The sequence below is a fragment of the Paroedura picta genome, chromosome 3, assembly GCF_049243985.1.
Source record: "Paroedura picta isolate Pp20150507F chromosome 3, Ppicta_v3.0, whole genome shotgun sequence".
Lineage (NCBI taxonomy): Eukaryota > Metazoa > Chordata > Lepidosauria > Squamata > Gekkonidae > Paroedura > Paroedura picta.
This window is the reverse complement of record NC_135371.1, coordinates 56,471,833-56,495,609: the sequence shown is the minus strand read 5'-3', so window position 1 is coordinate 56,495,609 and position 23,777 is coordinate 56,471,833. Positions and strand designations below refer to the sequence as shown.

General features: G+C 43.8%; 1 protein-coding gene across 2 annotated transcripts in view; it reads left to right on the top strand.

Moving 5' to 3' along the window:
- STAB1 (stabilin 1) overlaps positions 1–23,777 on the top strand; it is a 121,113-nt gene that overhangs the window by 12,384 nt on the left and 84,952 nt on the right. For both annotated transcript variants that reach the window (XR_013229068.1, XM_077325813.1), the window contains exons 4-15: positions 376–461; positions 1,684–1,753; positions 4,304–4,399; positions 6,514–6,630; positions 7,791–7,987; positions 9,498–9,631; positions 11,025–11,152; positions 12,084–12,166; positions 13,815–13,937; positions 19,929–20,075; positions 22,548–22,610; positions 23,220–23,333. Coding sequence is in view for 1 of the 2 variants with exons in the window: in XM_077325813.1 (XP_077181928.1) it covers positions 376–461; positions 1,684–1,753; positions 4,304–4,399; positions 6,514–6,630; positions 7,791–7,987; positions 9,498–9,631; positions 11,025–11,152; positions 12,084–12,166; positions 13,815–13,937; positions 19,929–20,075; positions 22,548–22,610; positions 23,220–23,333 (1,358 nt within the window). In the remaining variant the exon portion in view is untranslated. The remainder of the gene's footprint in view (positions 1–375; positions 462–1,683; positions 1,754–4,303; positions 4,400–6,513; positions 6,631–7,790; positions 7,988–9,497; positions 9,632–11,024; positions 11,153–12,083; positions 12,167–13,814; positions 13,938–19,928; positions 20,076–22,547; positions 22,611–23,219; positions 23,334–23,777) is intronic.

The following is a 23,777-nucleotide window of genomic DNA, read 5'->3' as shown; positions in this document are numbered from 1 at the left end:
GAAGTCGGACAGGGGCTCTTGCCTCAGGCAAGTTGCCTGGTCGATGAAGTCTTGCCTACTGGACATCAGGCTCCATCTTCCTTTGCCTTGAGCTACTCCACAGCCTTCAGGCCCACTTGAGGAAGAACTGCTAAAGGGTCCTGAAGCACAAATGACTGGCCAGGGCATCTACAAAAATGCAGGTGTCAGAACAACTATTCACTTCACTATTTTAAAAACTTGTTCTATGTGGATTAGCAAATGGTCACTACTGTGAGATCCATTTGGCTTAGTGGCAATGGAAATTGTCATAGCAAATATATTAAAGAAAATGACAGAAGAGAGCCAATCTCAATTGTATTCTAAAGACCTGTGGTTTGGCTGTCTATTTGGCAGAATGCCCAAGTACAAATGAAAAACCGTGCAATGGCCAAGGGACCTGCTTGGATGGCATAACGCAAAATGGAACCTGCATCTGCAAGGTCAGTTGGGGTAATTCACAATTCGTAGTGGTGCCTGCATGTTTTCTTGTGAATATGGCTGTAAACATTGTCAGGAAACACTACACTACAAAGCACAGATACACCATAGAAGCTCTAGATTTTTTTCCTCCTTGGCTGTCATTGATATAAGAGAAGCCTACTAACAACAGCTCTGGATGAGTCAACCATATTTTTGTAATGTCCCAGTAGGCACCACAAAACAGCTGTTTATGGATCATTTTTAACACTGTACATTTAACCTAGGATGATTTTAAAGCAAGGGTAGTCAAACTGCGGCCTTCCAGATGTCCATGGACTACAATTCCCATGATCCCCTGCCAGCATTCAATGGCAGGGGCTCATGGGAATTGTAGTCCATGGACATTGGGAGGGCCACAGTTTGACTACCCCTGCTTTAAAGCAACCTTTCTCAACTTTTTTACCCTTGAGAACTCCCTGAAACATCCTTCAGGCTCCAAGAAACCCCGGGAGTGATGTCAGCAGGCCACACCTTCCTGCAACGCCCCTGGAAGTCACATGTCACCAGAAGTCAAATCACCTAGACACTCTCACTAGATATGACATCACCGGGCCCCTTCCCAGTTAAACAAAGGATGTTTAATGGGGGGCCCCTTCCCTTCCCACCCTCTTCAGGTCCATAATTGGCCATTTTGGGAGGGGGGGCAGGTCAACATGACCTTATATTTTCATATCACCTGATAAATTTTAGTTTTTTTAAATATATATATATATATATATATATATATATATATATATATATATATATATATATATATATATATATATATATATATATATATATATATATATATATATATTAAAATTAATTAACTCCCACTCAGTTGACAAAACCTTTCCAGGGCTGTCAGGAAACCCCAGAGTTTCATGAAACCCTGGTTGAGAAAGCCTCCTTTAAAGCACCATATTTGCATGGTATGGCTGATTGTATTTTAAGGCCTCTGAAAATGGCAGTGTTAAAAACTGAACAAAGTTTGATCCCCGTGGCATCTTTTAGACCCACGAAGCTTTATATGAGAGGTAAGCCTTCATGTGCACAGCACGCTTCATCAGACAATCACCCACGAAAACTTCACCTTCATTAGTTTTAAAGGTGCCTTTGGACTCCAGCTTTGTTCTGCTGCTTCAGATGAACCCAATGACCCACTTGAATGTTAAAAACTGTCCTTGCTGATTTATTTAGGACAACTACAGAGGCTATGCTTGCCAAGATTGCTGGGAAGAGAATCGTTTTGGCCCTGATTGCCAGTCTGGTAAATAGAAGATCTTGTTAAACTATAATGAGAAGTTCTCCACAGGAGAAGAATGAGGACATTGATGGCCGTATCCTTTTCCAGGAGCATCTTTCCCAACGGGATGGGAGCAACAGGATGGGATGTTGGATTCATGCCCTGCTTTGATGCTTCCTAGAGAAATCCGGTTGGCCATTGTAGGAAACGAGATGCTAAACCTAATGAACTTTTAGTCTGATCTAGCAGGGCTCTTTTATTGTTCTTATGTTACCGAGTGGGTGTGAAAAGGCCTTTTCCCACTGCTCCATGAATCCGTGGCTGGGGCTGCCTGGTCATTCCCTTTGTGGAACATAAATATACTTTAAACTACTCTCATAGATAGTCAGAATGAAAAAGCAGCATGCAAATTTGGTGAAGTAAATAAATAAATTGCTTGCACTGTTAAAAATTAAATAATAATAATAGTAATGATAATAAGAATAATGATAACAATAATAATATGAAAATAAGTGTTCAGTATGCTATCTCTTTCAAGATTTGCCTCAACTGACCTGAAATGAAAAGCAATTAGCAGACCAGTTTTCTAGTTAGCTAAGAATCACTGACATTTCTGTTTTGTCTGAAATCTTTGAATAACTTAAAAGGATGCACTGAAGGTGATTGTTTTAAAAAGTTGTGTGTTTGGATATTGGCATACGTAGCCCTTTCCTGGATTGCACCCTTGTGTTGTCACCCTTGTGTTATGCATCTTTTCCTGCAGCTCCTTTTCACATCTGTGTAGAGATTTGTAATTGCATTCGACCCTTAAAATGGTTGAACGTGGTTATTTAAATGACATTCATAAATTTGAAATTATAATGTAATAATCTAATTATAATGTTACTAGATTTTAAGCCCATTTTACTGTAGATAAAATGGGCGCTAGATGGCATTGGCACGGGGCAAGGGTAGGCCTGGCTGGCGTAGCACAGGGCAGCACAGGGCCGCAGGAGGCTTGCCTCCCTTCCCCACGGCGGAGCGCAGAAGGTGTTGGGGAGGGCCGGGGCTACATGGAGGGGAAGCGGCGTACCTTTTGTCGGCGTCGGCTCCTGATCTGGCAGGCTTCTGAACGCCGTAGTCCGGGCGGAGGTGAGGCGGGCGACGATGCTGTGAGGTGGCTCCGCCCGGCGGCAGAAAGCTTCCCGCTCCCCCCCACCCACCCACCGACGCTCCCGAGGCTCTCTGGAGCCTTCTGCCGCCGGGCGGAGCGGGCTCACAGCGTCTACGACGCTGTGAGGCCGCTGCGGCCGGCGGCAGAAGGCTTCCCGTCCCCCCCCCACCCATCCACCCCCCCCAGGCTCTCTGGAGCCTTCTGCCACCGGGCGCAGCGGCCTCACAGCGTCGTAGACGCTGTGAGCCCGCTCCGCCCGGCGGCAGAAGGCTTCCCGTCCCCCCCCACCCATCCACCCCCCCGAGGCTCTCTGGAGCCTTCTGCCGACGGCCGCAGCGGGCTCACAGCGTCGTAGACGCTGTGAGCCCGCTCCGCCCGGCGGCAGAAGGCTTCCCGTCCCCCCACCCACCCATCCACCCCCCCGAGGCTCTCTGGAGCCTTCTGCCGACGGCCGCAGCGGGCTCACAGCGTCTACGACGCTGTGAGGCCGCTGCGGCCGGCGGCAGAAGGCTTCCCGTCCCCCCACCCACCCATCCACCCCCCCGAGGCTCTCTGGAGCCTTCTGCCGACGGCCGCAGCGGGCTCACAGCGTCTACGACGCTGTGAGGCCGCTGCGGCCGGCGGCAGAAGGCTTCCCGTCCCCCCCCCACCCATCCACCCCCCCGAGGCTCTCTGGAGCCTTCTCTCGGCCGGCGGAGCGGGCTCGCAGCGTCCACAACGCTGCGAGGCCGCTCTGCCGGCCGAGAGAAGGCTTCCCGGCCCACCCCCCAGCCGAGGCTCTCACCAGGCGGGCCGCCATTTTCCGAGCGAGTGAAGCAGGCAATGGGGAGCCGCGCTTCGCGCGGCTCCCCATTGTCTGCTTGGGGCGGGATTGACACTCGGAGGGGCCAATCAGGAGCCGCTTCGCGGCTCCTGATTGCCCCCCCCCGAGTTTTTATCCCGGACCGGTCCCGCCCTAACTCCTCCCCACTACCCCTTACTCCTTTATACAGTCCGTGGCGCCCGTGGCACCACGGGCTGTTTACAGATAATCTAAGTTCATAATTATAATGCTTGTTTTGTAGTTGTACTACAAATCTTCATTGTAACCTGCCTGAACCTCAAGGAAGGCTTGTATATAAGTGAGATAGATAGATAGATAGATAGATAGATAGATAGATAGATAGATAGATAGATAGATAGATAGATAGATAGATAGATAGATAGATAGATAGATAGATAGATAGATAGATAGATAGATAGATAGATAGATAGATAGATAGATAGATAGATAGATAGATAGATAGATAGATAGATAGATAGATAGATAGATAGATAGATAGATAGATAGAAGTTAGTGACTGTGATATATTGGGCCCAGGGGTACAATGGCTCCCGTGTTGCATGGTGTGTATAACTTTTGTTTGCCTTTTCTCTGATAGTATGTGAATGTCAGCATGGAATCTGCAACAGTGGGATCTCTGGTGATGGACGGTGTACCTGCTATGGTGGATACACTGGCCCCAGATGTGATCAAGGTACATGCTGTTTGCACTTATCTTTTCTTAGACTTCCCAGATTAGCTTAATTTTTAGGTTATGAGTCTCCGAGATAGCTGATGTGTTTTATACCACTACTAGGGTTAGCGTCCTTGTTGAGTGTATCAGGTCTAACTCTCTTGATGGAAATGGTTTTGTTGAATGAAACCATGAGGCAATCACTTGTTCTATAATGTTTCTTATAATCCTGGAAGTTTTTCTGAGGAATACTGGTCTCTGAAATGCTGCTGCTCCACAGAGCAGGAATGTGGTTTCTTGAGAATACAATGACTTGATTTGCAACCCACATTTCCTGGAAATCAAAGGCTGGTGTGCCTGTTTTGCAGAAAGTGCTGTAGAATAATTGTCATACATAGTTTGTGGCTTGAAACTGAAGTGCCTACCTGCATCTGTTCCATAGTAAGTGCTTGGATGCATACTCACTAGTAATTTGTAATAATTTCATGCTGCTCATTGCTTTGGACTGTGAGAAAGAAATCAGCAGCATCTGACCTAGGGCCATTTTGCACCAGGATCTATGTGGCAAATTGGTTGCGGGATGAAAAAACACCATTTTAAATAGTGGAATTCGTCGTTATGCATACCTGGCTTTGTAGTGGAATCCAGTTGTGTTTCTATCGTTTCCCACAGGTTTCCGGTCTCTGCAAAAATCGCTAGCCAGGAAGCGATATTGCCGAGCTCGTCCCGCCCCTGGCCGTCAAGCAGCCAATGGGCGGCCATTATCATGATCCCAAAAAGCCCCTTTCCCTTTAAGGAAGTTTAAAAAAAAAAGACACATTGCAACGAATCTGTGTTGATTCGCTCCCCCCGAGTGAAAAAAAAATAACCCCTCTCCAGGCACAGGCGCGATTTTCGGCTGAAAATACAGTAAAAAATAAAGGGAAAATAAACCAGCAAACGGGGCTGTGTGTTGTTTCGTGCTTAGTGACTTAAAACAGCTCTGCAGCCAGGGAAGCCTCGCTGGGTAAACGATGGCTCGCCGGTGCGTTTATCTCCGCTCGCTCGGAAAAAAAAATGGCGATTGCTTCGCCAGAAGATCAGAGGAGAGAGCTAGGGGGCGGGACTTTGCAGAAACCACAACAATGGTAATGCACAGAACTTTTTCGCTAGTGTTGCTGATTGCTTGCAAGAGTGTAGCGCTTTCCGGAGGGTGAATCCACTTTTTGGGATTTCCCTGAAAGCGCTACAACTAAGCGCTTTTTGCGGATCGGTTTCAGGAGTGTTGCAGATTGTCCAACGACATTGTGCATAATGGCAAAACTGTAGCGATTTCAATTTGTAACCATTGTGCTATTTTGGACGAGTGCGGAATGGCCCCTAGTTTTAGCCTGTCTCTAGCACAGTCACCTTTTAAGTAATGTGTACTTAGAGATATCAAATACCTACATAACATCTCCACATTTTTGACCTGTGGACGTTGCTACAGATTTCAACTATTAACTTTCTTCTGATGTTATGTTTGGAGCAAGGATTTCCCGCTATCACACATTCCAACTATCAGCCTGCCTCTTCCACCATTATTAAGAATGGTTTCCTGTTTAAAAAACATTTTCATGCTGATTTTGCTGATGTTCTTCCCATCACCATAGATAGCACCACTAATTTCCTCCTTGCATTTCCTTTTGGAGGGTGAGGTCGTCATTTCTGACCTTGCAGCACTCAGCATCTGCACAATCATTGGAATCTTCCTGTGCGAACCACAAACACAAAAGGAATGTCTCAAAGCACAACCACCTAGTTTTCACATTGCAATGAATTTACTGTATATTCTTGTATATGTTTAAAAGTTTGTGTGCAAATTTAGCATTAAAAAGAAAAAGCCAAGCCTGCAAGCAAAGAGCTGCAAAGATATAAAGACACAAAAAGAAAACATAAATTCAGCATGGGAACTCAGATCTGGACATACCCCTATTTAGTCCTCTGGTTGCTTATATAAAGTGGAATCCTTTGAATAGTTACCTAGAATGAAATCCTCCTGATGTTACTGGGCCTTACATAAAAATCAGCATGCACAGAATAAGTCTGGAGGTCATTTTTATTCTTGCTAGAAGTTTCATTTACATTTTTTAAAAATCTCTGTTTTATCATTTTAGAACATCCTCTCTGCCAAGGTATAACCTGTGATGACAAATCCCATTGTGTGGTGAATAGCGGGTTTGCAAGGTGTGAATGCTTACCAGGCTATCAGAAGATTGGGGCAAACTGTCAAGGTGAGAGGAAGTATTTGTATAAAACTTTAAGAGCTACCTGCACATTCATTTTTTTTGTAAGCCTTGCAAAATCCTATAAGGAGGGCTTCTGAGAACAACGGTGGATCCATGGACAAAGATTTCCCCATTCCAACCCAAACATTGTTTGCAAGGTAATCATATGATTTATCTGGCTCCATGGGCCTCCACATAAGCATTTTGAATTGTGCTGAGAAATAAACTGGAAGCCAGATCTTTCTATCTATGGCATTCATCAGGGCAATCAAAATTGATCATGATCCAAAAATCTCTGGCATTGTGTTTTAATTAGTAACACAGGAATGACAAAATGGTAAACTAGTTGAATCCTGAGTCCCATGATTCTCTACCACCACTGTCCCTATGTTGTAGTTTGGGTCTACAGACCTAGAAACTGGCCTTGTTGAGCCTCATGCACCATGGGGCCATGTTTTTCTGTTTTTTTTAAATATAGGCTCAATGCATGAAGCCTTCATTAAATCACCTTTCTTAAACATACATGAGTACTAATGAGCAGGTCAAAGCTGTATCTGAAAAAGGTAAACCAGATAAAAGTTCACAATATTTGGTCCAGATGACCAGAAATATTTTTGTTTTATTTTTCTGTTCCACAAAGGAATGTGTTCACCATCAGAGGACTGAGAGTGAATTCCAAATAAAAGTAATGTTTTAATACTTGTAGTATAGAGATCTTTAAGAGCAACAGGGTCTTGTAAAGGCACCCAGTGTTGTTAAGCTATGATGATGCTCCCCAGTGCAAACCAATACAGTATACAAACATTGAATGTTTTCAAATCAAGTATTTTGCAGTTATCACATGTAAACAATCAGTGTCAAGCACAGATGTCTTATGAGTGTTGCAAATGGTATGGGCCAAACCAGTAACTGTAGTGCCAAGATTGGGCACTAGCTGATACTGGATAGGCTAATGAACCTTTATTCAGCACTGTAATTACTGTGAAGAACTTCCATTTAGCAACTAGCCTTGGATTCTGGCCATTGCAATTCAACCAAATTTACTGCAACCAATTCTGCTTCTTCCATTGGTTGACCACATTCCTACTGCAGAACTCCTAAGTTCCAGTGAGAAACTTTTCTCCCAGTTAGAGGTCCCCAGCGTTCTCATTTTGCATTATTTCCAGCTCAAGATCCTTGCAGATCCTCTCCGTGCTCTTCATTTGCTGTTTGCAAGACTCTTGGGCCAATCAAATATGAATGTACCTGCAAATATGGGTACCAAGGAGATGGTAGAGTATGCAGACCCATAAACCCATGTGTCAATAATAATGGAGACTGCCCTGAAAATACCACCCTTTGTAAGTTCTTAGGTCCTGGAAAGGTAAGTTGATGGACATTATATACAGATTGCATTGTTATTTATGTTTTAAAGCAGACTATTCAGTTTTACTACCCCATTAAAACTGACAGTAAGATACGTTGTACACTATTTTTCAGGTAGTTCCTATTTTACAGCTCTGTTTCTAAGGATTTATTTAAATAGTTAGCCACGTAAAAAGTGCCTGAAAAGGACATTTCATCATCAACAACAACAATAAGCTTCTATTGCTGAAATCTGAAGTTTGACATGTTTATCAGCAGAGAGACAAACAAGGGTTACCTATTCAAATGTCATCCCCCACTTCTCTTCCCAGTGGGGACCCAAAGCAGTTGACTACATAATTCCCCCTCCCTCTATTTTATCCTTCCAATAACAAACCTGGGGGGTAGGTTGGACTGAGGCTAGTCCATGTTCACCGAGATGAAGTAGTTTATGTTGCAGATCTTCTAAATTTGTCTAAAGGTTTCTTGGTGAGGGGCAGTACAGATAATGTCCAGCATAAGGTAGGATGAAAACTGGAGGTGGCAGAAAGTGCCATCGAGTCACAGCGACCGCATAGGGCAGGGGTAGTCAAACTGCTGCCCTCCCGATGTCCATGGACTACAATTCCCATGAGCCCCTGCCAGCATTCACTGGCAGGGGCTCATGGGAATTGTAGTCCATGGACATCGGGAGGGCCGCAGTTTGACTTCCCCTGCCGTAGGGTTTTCAAGACAAGAGATGTTCAGAGGTGGTTTGCCATTGCCTGCTTCCATGGCACAACCCTGGTATTCCTTAGAGGTCTCCCATCCACATACTAGTCAGGGTTGAGCCTGCTCAGCTGAGATCAGGCTAGCCTGGGCTTTCCAGGTCAGGGAGACTAAAATTAGAAACCCATCTTTGTCAGTCCAGTGCTGTGCGAAATTGCAGCTATTGTACTCACAATCTTTACTATCATTGCTTAAGATTTTGATTTAAATGTATACAGAAAGCATTACTTTGAAACTGTTGTTGAGGGTAGCAAGGGGACTCCCCCTGGCTGTTCCTCTACATGCCTGCCAAGTTCCACTCTCCTTTGCTTCTTTGAAGTTTGGTAAACATTTAGTTTGAGCAGAGAGAGCTTGTCTGGGAATATATCCATTCATGAACTGCCTCAAATCACCACATATAGCTTGAAAGTTCATGGAAAGTTTGTGCTGGTTGACCTGCCACAAGCCTGTAGTGGAGGGTTTAGGGTATAAGTACAAATCAGAAGGCAGAGTAGTATTTCAGGGTAAACAGGCTGATTCAGCATCCTGAGGCAGGTCCTGCTCCTTCTGTGGCAGTGTTAAGTGCCTAGTTACCTCTTCCTCTGAGTCTCTAGTATAGGCAGCCCAACTTTTAACTTTCCAACTAATTACCTTATATGGAGTTTGATCACCATGTGCCAGAGTACTGCAGGTGTATAAATTGCAAAAGAATGAGAGATGCCGAACCATGTTACTGCTCCCTGATAGACACAGTTTAGATAACCTGCTTTTTCTTTGTTCAGTCACTATGTGTGTGTAAATCAGGATTGTCTTCTTCAAATCCGACAATGGGCTGCACATCTAGCAGCCGTGGATGTCGGCAGTACCATTGTGATAGGAATTCAAGGTGTGAAGTGGGTCCTGATGAAACTGTCAGGTAAGCTGTTGAGGCAACCTGAACCAAATCTATTCTGTAGTGAAACGTGCTGTTCATTGCGTTGAAATACAAAGCAAATTAGGCCCTGGATTTTGGAAGTGGAGTTCCTTACTATTGCTACCTTTGGCACAGAAAAAGAATTTGTACCACAATTGAATAAGTTTTTTTCTAGTATATAAGGCTTTCTCAACCAGGATTTCATTAAACCCAGGGGTTTCTTGATGGCATTGTTTGTACGGTAGCCTCCTGGTTGGTGTACAATGAACTGATGAGGTGGGTTAAGTGGGGCGACTCTCCCAATTCATGTAAGGCATCCCATGGCTTCTTGTGATCGACACAGTGAAACGCTTTGGAATAATCAATAAAGCATAGATTTATTCTTTATTTATTCTTTATTTATTCAATAAAGCCTTTTGATATTCATGTGTTTTTTCAAGAATCCAGCGCAAATTTGCAATGTGGTCTCGTGTGCTGCGACCATGTCGAAAACCAAACTGGACATTTGGTAGCTGAGCATCAATGGTTGATTCAAGACGGTTCTGGATGATCTTCAATAAGTTTTTACTTGAGTGGGAGAGCAGGGCTATACTTTGGTAGTTTGAACAGCGAGCATCACTTTTCTTTAATAATGGGATAAAAACAGACCTTTTCCAGTCTATTGGCCACGTGCCAGTTTCCCAGACTTTTTGGCATAATGCTTTGATTGCTGCTGGTGGAACAGATCTGAGTAGTTCCACTGGAATGTTATCTATGCCAGGAGCCTTATTATTTGGGAACTTCTTCTTCCAGTATAGGTTCCAATTTGTAGTATCAAGCAGTTCGAATTTGTTCTTCACTTCTATGGCACATGTTGGCAGAATCTTGGTGACATCAAACTTCTTTGGGGGTACATTTTCCTTGATATTATGTAATCTGACTTTCAACTTGGCCACCAACAGTTTGTGATCAGAGCCACAATCTGCTCTAGGAAATGTTTTTACTGCTAGAATGGAGCTCTGCCATCTCTGACTGCAAAGGATAAAATTCATCTGAATATGGGGTATGCCATCGGAAGATGTCCAGGTTTATAAACAGTGTTTTGGTTGTTCATAGAGGTTGTTAGTGATAGTCAGTTTGTTTTCTTGACAGAACTGGATAAGTCTGTCACCAGCTTCATTTCGCTCACCTAGTCCAAGCCTACCGCAGATGCCCTGTTCTTGTTTAGTATATAATGTACTAAACGGTATCAATCCAGTTATCTCAGTTGTCTCTTATCCACCTTATGCCAGATCCTGTGTATACTTGGCATTGCCAGAGATGAACCTTGCTATCAGATCCTTGTGACTTGGTTTCTATCATAGTGGGCAAGTGAAACAATATTTATCAGAAAAGTTATTATTTTCTTTTTGGCCAGGTGTGTCTGCAAAGAAGGCGAGATTGGAGATGGCAGGGGCTGCTACAAAACACTCATTCATGAGATTTCTGAGCTGAACATGAGGGGAAGAATGCTTGGCAAACTAAACACCGCAAAAGCATTGTTTGGTAACTCCCTGTAGAATTTATTTGATTAAGCATCTAGAATTCAGAGTGATATTGCCAGAGAGTACTTACCAGTACTGAGTACTGGCCCCTTTGGTGTGGGGGGTGGGGGGTGTTGGGTGGGGGTTCTCACAAGTCCCAGACACTGAGCACTACCCGGCCCCACTCAGCCAGAGAAAGAGAGAGTGGACACTCAGGGACAGCCAGAATCTTTTGAAAGGGATGGGTGGGAACTGGTACAACCTTATATTATTTATTTATTTATTTAGATTTATATACTGCCCTCCCCGAAGGCTCTGCCACTTTTTAAAGTAACAACAAAGCACTAGGCAAAGGCATGTGGGTGAAAACCCTGCAAAAACAGCCACCAACAAAAAAGAAAATCCTCAAACCCTTGTTATTTAGCCCTTTCTGAAGACATAGTGGATAGAATACTCCTACAGTTTGCTCAGGGAGGGTCATGGATATATTACTTTCCTAGGGCTGGTTCTCCGTCAAGCTACCCAAGAGACTGCTTAGTGCGGCGAGAAGGGCAGTGATAAACTGGAAGGCCTCAACTCACCCTCAGCAATCAATAGCAGGGGATGTGCCAGGCCTCTCCTCTTGGCTTGGATACAGCTGAGTGGGAGGTGAGAGGGCAAAACAGGCAGTAGATATACCTAGCCTGAGACCTTTTAAAGCAATTTTTTCTATTGGGGTGGGGGGACAAGCACTGCCGGCATTCCCAGCATCCATGTAGTCTCTTGATGTTGGCCTGTATCAGATATACCACTTTCCCAGCAGGTATGCACATGTGTAGGCTGTTATGCAGACGGTGAATCCAAAACGACAGTTGGGAGCAGGGACAGCACACCACAACTCCCCACCCCACATACTTATTGTGATAAGGACTATTATCTTTGCTTCAAAATGCCTTTTGTTTGTCCTCTAACAGATACAGGTTGTTCATTATTGTTGGGAAAATATGGGCCTTTCACAGTCCTTGCGCCATACTCTCCTCTGCTTCAAAACTTCGATGTAAGTGCCTGTGTGACTTTGTCTATGTCTCTTTGCAGGCAAGACTGTCATGGCCCTGACTCGTGTTTTATTCATACACTGTGTGTTTCTTCTCTTATTCTGTGCCCCTGATCCAGACATTTGAATTGCATTTTGAAGGAGGGGGGCACCAATGATTGCTAGTATCTCTGGTCTTTTCACTAGTTCCCTACATTGTGAGGGTTGTTTCAAGCAGGGGTCCTCAACCCCCGGTCGCGGCCCAGTACCGGGCTGCAAAGGCCATGGTACCGGGCTGCCAGCGGCCACACCTGCCTCCACCCCTCCACAGCAAGAGGGAGGGAAGAGGCAGGCACAGCCGCTGGCACGGCAGCGACGCAAACGCGCACGTGTGGAGCCACCGCGCATGCGTGTTTGCGCCCCCTGCTGGCAAAAACGCGCATGAGCGGCAGCTCCCCGTGCGCGCATTAGCGCCACCTAGTGGCGAAAACGCGCATGTGCAGCGACTGCGCGTGCGCGTTTACATGCAGCTGCGGCGACCGGGCCGCCGGCTCTCTCTCACCCTCGGAGGCGGTCCCCAACTACAAGAAGGTTGGGGACCGCTGGGATTAAATGGAACTTTGTGCTACAAATGTATACAAAAGGCACAAATACCCTTTTATAAAAGATAACTTAAATGCTCACTGTCTGCCTTTGCTAGGTTATTCTGAATTTCAAAACATAAACCATAGCATATACTCTTAAAATGCTACAAGGCAGGTTGCTATTTAATCTTCAAAAATGAGGCAAACCTTTTGACACAAAAAGAAATCTGTAACAAAATTATCTGCTTATAACCTTTAAATGGCATCTGAGGAAAAGCATTATTTTGAAAACAAATTATTTAACTTTCATATATCTGTTTATATGTAAGATACAAGAGTAGTTCCTTTGTGACTTTAAAATGAAATATGCACAGATTACACAGTACTGTAATAGAAGAGAAGAAGAGCTTTTTTTATACCCAAAGCAGCTTACAAACACCGTTCCCTTCCTCTCCCTACAACAGATGGGGCTGAGAGCTCTAACAGAACTGTAAGCTCTGACAGAACTGTGTTGAGATCCCCCAGCTAGCTGCCTGTGGAGGAGTGGGGAATCAAACCTGGCTCTCCAGATTAGAGCATGACCACTATACCACACTGGCTCTTAACCACTATACCACATTTAATGTATTTAAATAATCAATGGCTATTTGAATTATGCCTCACTGAACAGTCAGTAGCATATTTTCTAGGCTTCCTGTCAAAACTCCTATAAATGCTTGTTGATTTATTTCAGTATTTGTAGTCCACACTAAGATTACAAAGGAGAAATACTGAAATAAATCAACAAGCATTTACACGATGTCCATGAGTACTATGCCTGGTGCTCTCTTCTAAAAAGCTCAGGGAATATTCTCTGTGAGTGGCCTGGGCCTGCCCAGTGTGGGACTGCATGCTGCCATTATAAAAACAGCCTTCTTCTGATGGAAGAGGCATCGGATGGAAACTTTGGATCCAATCTAATGCCTTGTTGATACGTCATCTAGTAGGATATACTATTTGTATTTTGGAATTACAAAAACTGTGATGTAATATACTGTGAATACATGTGGACACTTCTGCTTTCCCGTGTTGACTTTATCTCCACAAAGACTGCAGCTGCACGCAGTTTATGCCGAATGCACATAATTCCTGGACAGCATTTAATAGAAGATATAATCAAAACAAAGGTGCTGTGGACGTTGTCTGGACATCAAATAGTCTTCAGTGATCAGGTAAAGTAACATAATTGTTACTTTAGATATACAAGTGAACTTCTGGCCATGGGCTGATATACTGTTGTGAGTCTTATACTGTTATACGTCTTATACTGTTGTGAGTCTCTTGTTCTTTTGCCTTCTGGTTGTCTGTTCTAAAGTCCAGTGTATTGTTTTCAGGATCATAATTATAAGTTACACAGCGTTTAGTCAAAGTGAAGCTTGATATTTTCTTCCACTTTTCTGCTACTTCCTGAGGATTCAGTCCACAGCCATTCGCTGCTCCCTTCGCTTTTTATTTATGTACAACATTACAATACCTTGCAATATCTGTTCCACATAATATATTTCTGATAAGGCCTTGGAGCAATGGCTTAAGCACCATTCAGCACTTACCCACTCAGGACAGCTGTCCTGCCCCCGAGTGCCTCTTCCTCCAACCGGCTTGCCTGTCTGTCCAGTGGCCAGCCAATCACCTTCCGCCCCCCACACCTGACGCCCCCTTCTCCTTCCACTTCCCTCCAAGGCTCAGAGGCTACAGATCCCTGTTGTGTGAGAGCTGCCACTGCTGGTGAGTTCCCTTTCCAGGGGCCTACAGCCTTTCCAGGCCCTGGGGGGAGGGGGAGGCCATCCACAAAGTTCTTCCACCCCCACCCTCCCAATCTAGCTCCCGGTGTATTCCTGAATGCAACGGGCTTGGCCCCTAGTTTATTTATAATAAGTAATAAAAATTAACTATCACTGAGAAATCAGCTGAAATTATAGCTAAGAGATCTAGTAATTAAACCAATTTTTGCCAGTAGCCTGGATGTAGTACTAATGCAGTCAAGGTGCAACTCTATGGAACTCCACAGCAGAAAGGCAAAGAGGGTGAACAACAACTACCCAGCACCTCTCTGGAAGCTTCCACTCAGGAATGGCCCACAGTCACCCAGCAGGCCCCAGGTGTATCAAAATAATTTAAATTTGGCTTCCCTTCCTTTCCCCCAAACAGACACCCTATTATGGAGGTGGGAATGAGAGAACTCTGAGAGAACTAAGACTGTCCCAAAGTCACCCAGCAGGCCTCTGGTGTCTCAAAGCAGTTTACAATCATCTTCCCTTCCTCTGTCTATAACAGACATCCTGTGAGGGAGGTGGGGCTGAGAGAACTCTGAGAGAACTGGGAATGATTCACAGTCACGCAGCACATCTCAGGTGTCTCAAAGCAGTTTAAAATCGGATTCCCTTCCTTTCCCCTAAACAGACACCCAGTTATGGAGGTGGGGATGAGAGAGCTCTGATAGAACTAAGACTGTCAATATCATGTGGAGGGGTCTATATATGCCTCCAACATGCCAAGGCTGTCCAGGAACATTTTCCTCGTGCAGAAAGGGCCTGGGAATCCCCTGGAATTACAACTCATCTCCAGACTACAGAGATCAATTTCTCTGGAGAAAATGAATGCTTTGGACAGTAGACTCTGTGGCAACCCTAGCATAGATTTAAATTGGTTCTGCTGAGAATCCTCAAACTTGGAATCTTGTGAAGGATCCAGATATTTCCATCATAACTCTTAGCCTTTCAAACTACAGTGGTGAGTGGGTGGGTGGGTGGGTGGGTGGGTGGAATGGAGTCTAAAGAGATAATAATAAGGGCCTTTTCGCACAGGGATCTTTGTTGCAAATTGTTTGCGGAATGAAAAATCGCCATTTAAAATAGTGGAATTCGTCGTTATGTATACCTGCCTTTGTAGTGGAATCAGTTGCGTTTTTTAGCGTTTCCCACAGGCTTCCGGTCTCGGCAGAAATCGCTAGAAAGGAAGCGCTATTGCCAAGCTCGTCCCGCCCCTGGCCGTCAAGCAGCCAATGGGCAGCCGTTAGCATGCTCCCAAACAGCCCCTTTCCCTTTAAGAAAGGTTTAAAAAAAAAAAAAACGACCCATAGCAACGAATCTAGGTAGATTCGTTGCTACGGAGAGACCCATCCAGCTGCCTAATGTGAGCTGTCGTTTGATTGTATGATCGTTTGCACGCTGCCTCGAGTGATAAAAAAAAAATCCCCCCCCCTCTCTCACGGGCCCGATTTTCGGCTGAATTTATTTGTAAAAAATAAAGGGACTTTATTTCAGCAAACGGGCTTTTCAGTGGTTTGTGCTTAGTGACTAAAGGTGAAGGACTGTAGCCAGGGAAGCCTCTAAACAGAAAGAGGCTCGCCGGTGCGTTTATCCCCGCTCGCTCGGAGAAAAAAAAATGGCGATCGCTTCGCCGGAAGTTTGGAGGAGAGAGCCAGGGGGAGGGACTTTGAAGAACCAGCAACAATGGTAACGCACAGGTCTTTAGCGCTACTGTTGCAGATTGGTTGCAGGAGTGTATCGCTATCCGGAGGGTGAATCCACTTTTCTGGATTCCCCTGAAAGCGCCACAACGAAGCGCTTTTTGCTGATTGGTTTCAGGATTGTTGCAGATTGTCTACGACGTCGTGGGTTATGGCAAATTAGTAGCGTTTCCAAATAGCAACCATTGTGCTACTTTGAAGCCGTGCGAAATGGCCCTAAATGTCGGTTTTGGTTTTCATGCCTAGATTTCATACTACCTTTGCCTTCTCTATATGCTGTACCTCTGCCATATAACTTCATGTAATTGGCTACAGGACTCCAGTGCTTCCTCTTGGGATTTCCTGGAATTGACTTTCTGCTCAGGACTGGGTATTCTAGAGCCAGAACAGGATTTAGAGCCAAGTGTTGCACTTTTCAAGGACAAGTTTCCTATTCATTCGTAAACCTTTTGACCTGGAAACGTCTGCCCTTAACTTTCCACTGTGCCTCAACTCCAGCTGCCCTTTTATTCCAGAACCAAAAGCTATTCAACAACTCTGTGCATGGGTGTGTTTGTATGATTAACTTGAAATCAGTAATTTCTAACCATGCTGTATTCAGTCATCACAAGATACTAAGGTTTGGCTGGGAAAATACATGTTACTTAGCTGCTTGCTGTGTTTGCACCTCATGCCTTCCTGCTCCCCACTGCCTTCTTCAGAAAACCCTGATTAGAAATACTCAGTGGGTACTCTGTAGTAGTGAATTCAATTAGGAGTACAGTGGCACCCTAGAGACTAACAAGATTTATTCCAGCATAGGTGTTTTGTGAGACAAAGTTTACCTTAGCAGATGCGCTGTCATCCACTGGGCTGATGCATTTATATTAAAGGTTGCAGACAACAGGAAAGATATTGGGGGAGAGAATTGTTACAAAGAAAGGTCAGTTTAAAATAAGACAGGGCATAACTTCTGTTTGGGATTATAATGTTAAACTGTGAGTGCATCAAGCAGGTCTATGTGGCATGAAAGAATGACTGGTTGTCTTCCCAGCACATTTACATGCGGTAGCAAATATATTTGAAGCCACATGGGGCCCAGTATGAGGTGAGGATGCCACCCTGCAGGTGGGACCTGGGGACCCCTCAGGATCGCAGCTCATCTCCAGTTCAGTTCCTCTGGAGAAAAATGACACTTTGGAGGGTGGACTCTGGCATTGTACCTAGAATCATAGAGTTGGAAAGGACCTTCAGGGTCATCTAGTCCAACCCCCTGCATAATGCAGGAACTCACAACTACCTGCCTACTCACAGTGATCCCAATTTCATGCCCAAATTATCCCCCTACCACAAAAGATCTCCAGAATCCAGCTGGCTTAGAGGAAATTCACCTACCATCCTATAGCATTCCTGGGTATGCAGGGAACACAGTACTCCAAGTGAGGTCTAACCAGAGCGGAGTAAAGTGATAACATGACCTTGTGTGATCTGGACACTATACTTCTTTTAATATAGCCCCAAATCCCATTTTCATGTTCAGTGTATGGTTTACTAAGACCCCCAGATCCTTTTCACACATTCTACTTCCAAGAGATGTCTCACCCCTCCTATAGTGATGCATTTGATTTTTCCTAAATGAAGAACTTTACATTTTTCATTATTAAAATTCATTTTATTCATTTTAGTCCAGTTTTCCAGCCTGTCAAGATTATCCTGTATCCTGATTCTGTCTTCTGGGTGTAAACTGCACGGAGCTTTTATTCCAACCCCAGATCGATTCAGTCCCTGCCCTCTACACAGAATGTGATTTCCGTTTGGATTTGGGGCGATTTAAAATTCCCTTCTGCAGCAAGAAGGATTGATCTGGAGTGACCCTACCTTTATTGTACGATATCTTAGAGTGCTTTTAATGCTCAATATTTAAAGGCTGTTTTGAATCTGGGCTCTCCTCCGTGGTAGAGGACTCGTGATTCTCCAAGAAAAGAAAGAGGCTCCCTGCCTGGCTTCTCTCCCCCACTTTCAAGAAAAGAAAGAAAGAGGCTTAGCTCCCCCCCCCCCCTTCTGAACTACCCTAACCACGTGCAGAACACTTTCCTGTTTCCTGTTTCCTGTCCTGGTGTGTTTGCTACCCCTCCCAGTTTAGTATCATCTGCAAATTTAATAAGCACCCCTTCTATTCCTTCATCCAAATAATTTATTAATATGTTGAATAACACAGAGCCCAAGGCAGAGTCTGCACTTACTTTCTTTATTCCATTGTCAATCCTGTTGAATTCAGATCCCTTTGAACTCGGGTCTTCCTCTCCCCCCCCCCATTGAAACAGGAAAATCTTCTGCACATGGTTAGGGTAGTTCAGAAGGGGGGAAGCCAAGCCTCTTTCTTTCTTTTCTTGAAGGGGGGGGAGGGAAGGCAGTCAGGGAGCCTCTTTCTTTTCTTGGAGGGGGGTGGAGGGAGAAGATCGAAAATGGCAGAGGAGGGAGGAAAAATCCAGGACGGACAGAAGTTGAGAGAAATTAGGGGCTTCTCCTTTAAGGCAAGCTTGTCACATGACCAGGTGTGGCCTACCAGAGGTTCTCTACCACGGAGCTTGGTTTCCCAATCCGGATTTTAAAATATATTGAGCATTAAATTGCCCAAAATCCAAACGGAAATCGCATTCTGTGTAGAGGGCAGGGACTGAATCGATCTGGGGTTGGAATAAAAGTTCCATGCGGTTTACACCCAAGACAAATCCCTGAGGCACTTTACTCATCACTCATCTCCAAGAGGATGATGAACCATTTAAAAGCACCCCTTGGGTGCAATCTGTCAATTAGGGCTCACTCTGCACTTTATTTATTCCGTTGTGGATCCTGCTGAATTCAGATTAATTTGAACTTGGGTCTTCGTCTATTTCCTCCCCCCTTGAAACAGAAAAGTGTTCTGCACGTGATTAAGGAAGCTCAGGGGGGGGGCAAGCACAGCAGGAGCCTCTTTCTTTCTTTTCTTGAACAGGGGCACAGTGGAGAGGATTGGAGACAGCAGAGGAGGGAGAATAAATCCAAGCTTCTGGAGCTTCTTCTGAGAGAAGTTAGGGCTTCACATTTAAGGGAAGCCTTGCAACTTGGGAACAAGGAAGCCTTTGAACTGATGCCCTGGCCAATCAGGGCTTTTCTACAGTGTTCGAGGCTAGAGGCAGGAAGTTATTTGGGGGGAAGCAGACAGCTGCATGCTTACGCATATCAATTTTTCAAATGTCAAGGGTTATATCTACTCCAAGATATCACGGGGGAAAGGTAGGGTTACTTCGGTTCAATCATGCTTGTTGCAGATAAAAAATTTAAATCGCCCAAAATCACAATGGAAATCATATTCAGTGTAGACAGCAGGGACTGAATTGACCTGGGATTGGAATAAAAGCTCCATGCAGATTCAGCCTAGTTCTCGATCCATCTAGCAGTAATAGGATCCCTACCACATTTTACCCATTTGCCGATTAGAATATCACGTGGAACCTTATCAAAAGCCTCACCAAAATCAAGGTAAACAATGTCCACAGCATTCCCTTGATCCAGCAAGGTAGTAACTTTCTCAAAAAAAAAAAAAGAGATAAGGTTAATCTGACATGACTTGTTCTTGAGAAAACCATGCTGACTCTTAGTAATTACAGCCATCGGATGGGTTTCTATCACACTAAAATTTTCACTACATAATAATGATTTATTATTTTCTTAGGTTCAAAACAGGCACTACAGTTATTCAGACAGCCCAAGAGAGACGTATACCATCTTACAGTCAAACATGCCAGCTGCTAACGGCATTATACATATTGTCAGCACTCTGAGGAAACCATCTTCATTGGAAAACTTTGGAAACCCTCAGGTATGGTGGGTGTGTACTTACCTTTTAGAAAATGGAGGGCAGGATTTGTTAGCAGACATTTTAATTAAATATCTTTCAGCTCAAGGCCATATTCAGACTCCTGCCTCACTACAGTTCCAAAACTGTTTTCTCACCAGTGTGCTGGTGAGGTTGCTGGTATGATTCTGTGTGAAATCACCGATGCTGTGTAATTGCTTTTCTCCCTTCATTATAAAAGGCAGGTTGAATTATGGGAGATTCTCCACAGTTATACCATTTCCTGCAACAGCCTCAAGTCAGAAATGTAATTGGCTCAACAACATGTTACAGAGGTCCTGCACTTGCATTCTTCTTGAGTGCTTTTTAATTTTTAGAAAAATCTAATGTTTTTAGCAGTAAGCAAGACATGAAGGATCCAAAAATACATACCCACAGATTACACAGAGATTTGCAGAGATTTGGCACAGTAGTCATGTACTACTGAAACAGCTATGAAGCATTGCTCTGATCTGGATTTTTCAATGTAAAAAATGTGTGTTTTGTGCCAACTGTGCCAGGCGGTATGTGCATTTGTATGGGTGAATTTCTAAGCAGCTACAGGGCAGTTCCCTGTCAAAACAGAGAAGAAGGAAGGAGATGTTTCCTTTCATTCAAGTGTAAGGCATAGTTTCCATTTCAGACACAAGGAACTGGTTGTGCCAATAGCATTCTCCTGCTGAGACATCATAATTTACAAGTTTAAAATAAGGTGCATTTAAAATTTTCCTCCTTTCTTGTACGAATCATTAGTAACTTGTTCCATTAGTAACTTGTTCCAATGATTCATACATGAAAGGAGGACAGTGTCATGTTAAAAGGGGTGAACTGCATGAGTTTGGGGGTGGGTGGGGTGAAACAGGGAAAACTCTCAGTGTGGAAGCAGTCCCCAAAAGTTCTTCTGTTAGCAAGTTCTCTCTATTAAACCACAAACAGTATCTATGCCTACAGATAGTTTGAGAATATGATTAAAGTTTTACGTGAACTTTAATCCATGTGGCATTCCAAAGTGCACATCTTTCCCCACCTTTGTCAGCAATAAACATTGATTCAGATGGGTAGCTGTGTTAATCTACAGCAGCAGGACAAGGTTTGAGTTCAGTGGCACATTTAAGACTAACAAAGTTTTATTCACGGTTACAGGTTCTGTGTTAATTACTCTCAGCGTCCTGTAACTGGGAATGTATTTTATTTATTTATTCATTCTATTTATATACCGCCGCTCACTGTGACGTCTCAGGGTGGTATCTGATTTATGGCTCATTCTCTGCCTATTGTAATTTCCACTGAATTGTGTCTGAGGAAGTGTGTTGTGCACATGAAAGCTTACACCTTGAATAAAATGTTGTTGGTTTTAAAAGTGCCACTGGACTCAAGCAATAAACACTGTAAGTGAAAAAGTGTAGGCCAACTTTTTCAGGTTCAATCACAGCTGCCTTTTGAATCTGCAGGCTTGAATAAGAAGCATTTTATTAGTTATCTTAATTGGGTGAATGTTTTTATAGTGTTCTAGGTCATATTCTATTAAACTTGGCTATACAATAGTTTCCCTAGCACCCTTTATTTCCAATTTAAATTGCCCCCCAGCAACTTTGTTCTGTGAGAGCTATGGGTGCCAGTCTCCAGGGAGGGCCTGAAATTCTTCCAGAATTATAACTGGTTTCCAGACCATAGGGATCCGTTCTCTTTGAAGAAATGGCAGTTTTGGAGGGAGGACTGTATGTATTCTATCTCTGGCAAACTCTTTACTGTCCCCAAACTCCACCCTTTCCAACTTCAGCCCCAACATCTCCAGAAATCTTCTTAGCCAGAGGGTGAACGTATAGACATCCACGTGGTATCTATATTCTTTCTCATGGGCAAAGAGCAGCTTTGGAAACAATCTAAAATGTTAAAATGGCTCTGATTGGGTTTGCCCTCCCTTCATGGCTCCTTTGATCCACTGCCCCTTGCCCCAAAAGGCAATAACCCTCATAATAGCTTTCCCATGACATGTGCATTCTAATAGAGGTCCAAGGCCTAAACAATACAATACAAGATAATACCCTGTCATTGATGGAACTGAGGGAAGGAAGACTGTCTATGTTGTACTGAACAAAGTTTGAGTCTACTGGCACCTTTAAGACCAACAGACTTTAATTCTGGATCTAAGCTGTGTAGCAGATTTTTATTCCACCATTCGTCAGAGCTGAGTATATTATTCTCTTTTCCCTGCTTTATCCTTACAACCACCCTGGGAGATAGGTCAGACTAGCTCAAGGTGACCCTGTGAGTTTAATAACCCTGAGGGGATTTGGTTCCAGTTTCTTAAATTCTAGTCCTGTGCTACTCTGACTGCTGGTCTATTGAGCATGCTGATTTATATACACATAGACACACATTTTAATGATATATTGTCTTGAGCTGAAACTGGATTCTACTTGCAGATTATCCATTTCTCATTCCACTTTTTTGCAGAAAACAATTGGAGAAATTCTTGCTTCTCTGGAAATGGCCAGCCGATTTGAAACCATCTTAGAAGTAAGAACGTTTCCTCCCTGGCCTTGGTAGATGACTGCTGAATTAGTACTATGGCATTCTACGAGGAACTTTGGTAGGAGTGGTTGTATACTGCTTTATGCAGTGATGGGGCCATAATTCAACACAGCACTCTTAGACTGTATACAATGAACATACATAGATATATTCTCTTTTGCATTGGTAGAAATATTTGGGAAATGACTGTAATATTATTGTTATTATTATTATTATTATTATTAGATTTATTTCCCGCCTCTCCCAACAGGCTCGAGGCGGGTCACAACAACTAACCCCATTAAAATTCCCATTAAAACATCAATCTACTAACATGACGGCTAAAAATCCCATCCCTCTCCCAATTATTAAAGAGGTGAAGAGGAAAGGATAGGGGAGTAGCGTACACTCCAACTCCTAGGGGGGGAGAGCGATGTCCCTGATTCGCTGACCCCAGCCTCAACCATAGACCTGGTGGAAGAGCTCCATTTTACAGGCCCTGCGGAAAGCATAAGTCTTTGTCTCCAAGTACATCACAGTGTACATGCAAGGTCTTTTATTTTGCTAATCCATCCTGACTTTTAGACAAGAGTTATTTGCGCTTCATATTTACAGAACTGTGGTCTGCCTTCATTTCTGAATGATCCCGGGCCTTTCACTGTGTTTGTGCCAAGTAATGAGGCAGTGGATAAATTAAGAGATGGAAGATTAATTTATCTCTTTACTGAGGTGAGGCCATCTTCTTCACTAAGTATACTGAACAATGTTTTTATAATCAAAGACATGTTTGTCTCTAGACTGCCTATCTTGCCTTGATAAGGGACAAGGAACTTCTCTGCTGAATTTAGCAGGCAACTCCACAGCCCTGGTTGCTTGGGACATGTGTCAGGGTTGCTTGGATGCTGCAGGGACTCATATATTGTCTTCCATGAAGGAATTTGGTGATGTGTGAATGGGCCATGAGGTCAGAGACACGTTAGCTGACTTCATGTACAACAACACACTATGATATGAGAACAAAGTTTGGACAGTATGGTTTAGGGAAGTATAGTTAAAAAAAATCATTTTAATTTCAGGGTTTTTTTTAAGGACATGCTGAAATTTCAGGTGCTTGTTTTCATTTTTGCACCTTTTTAGGGCACAGTTTTAAGGTTCTGTAATTTTGACATCCCA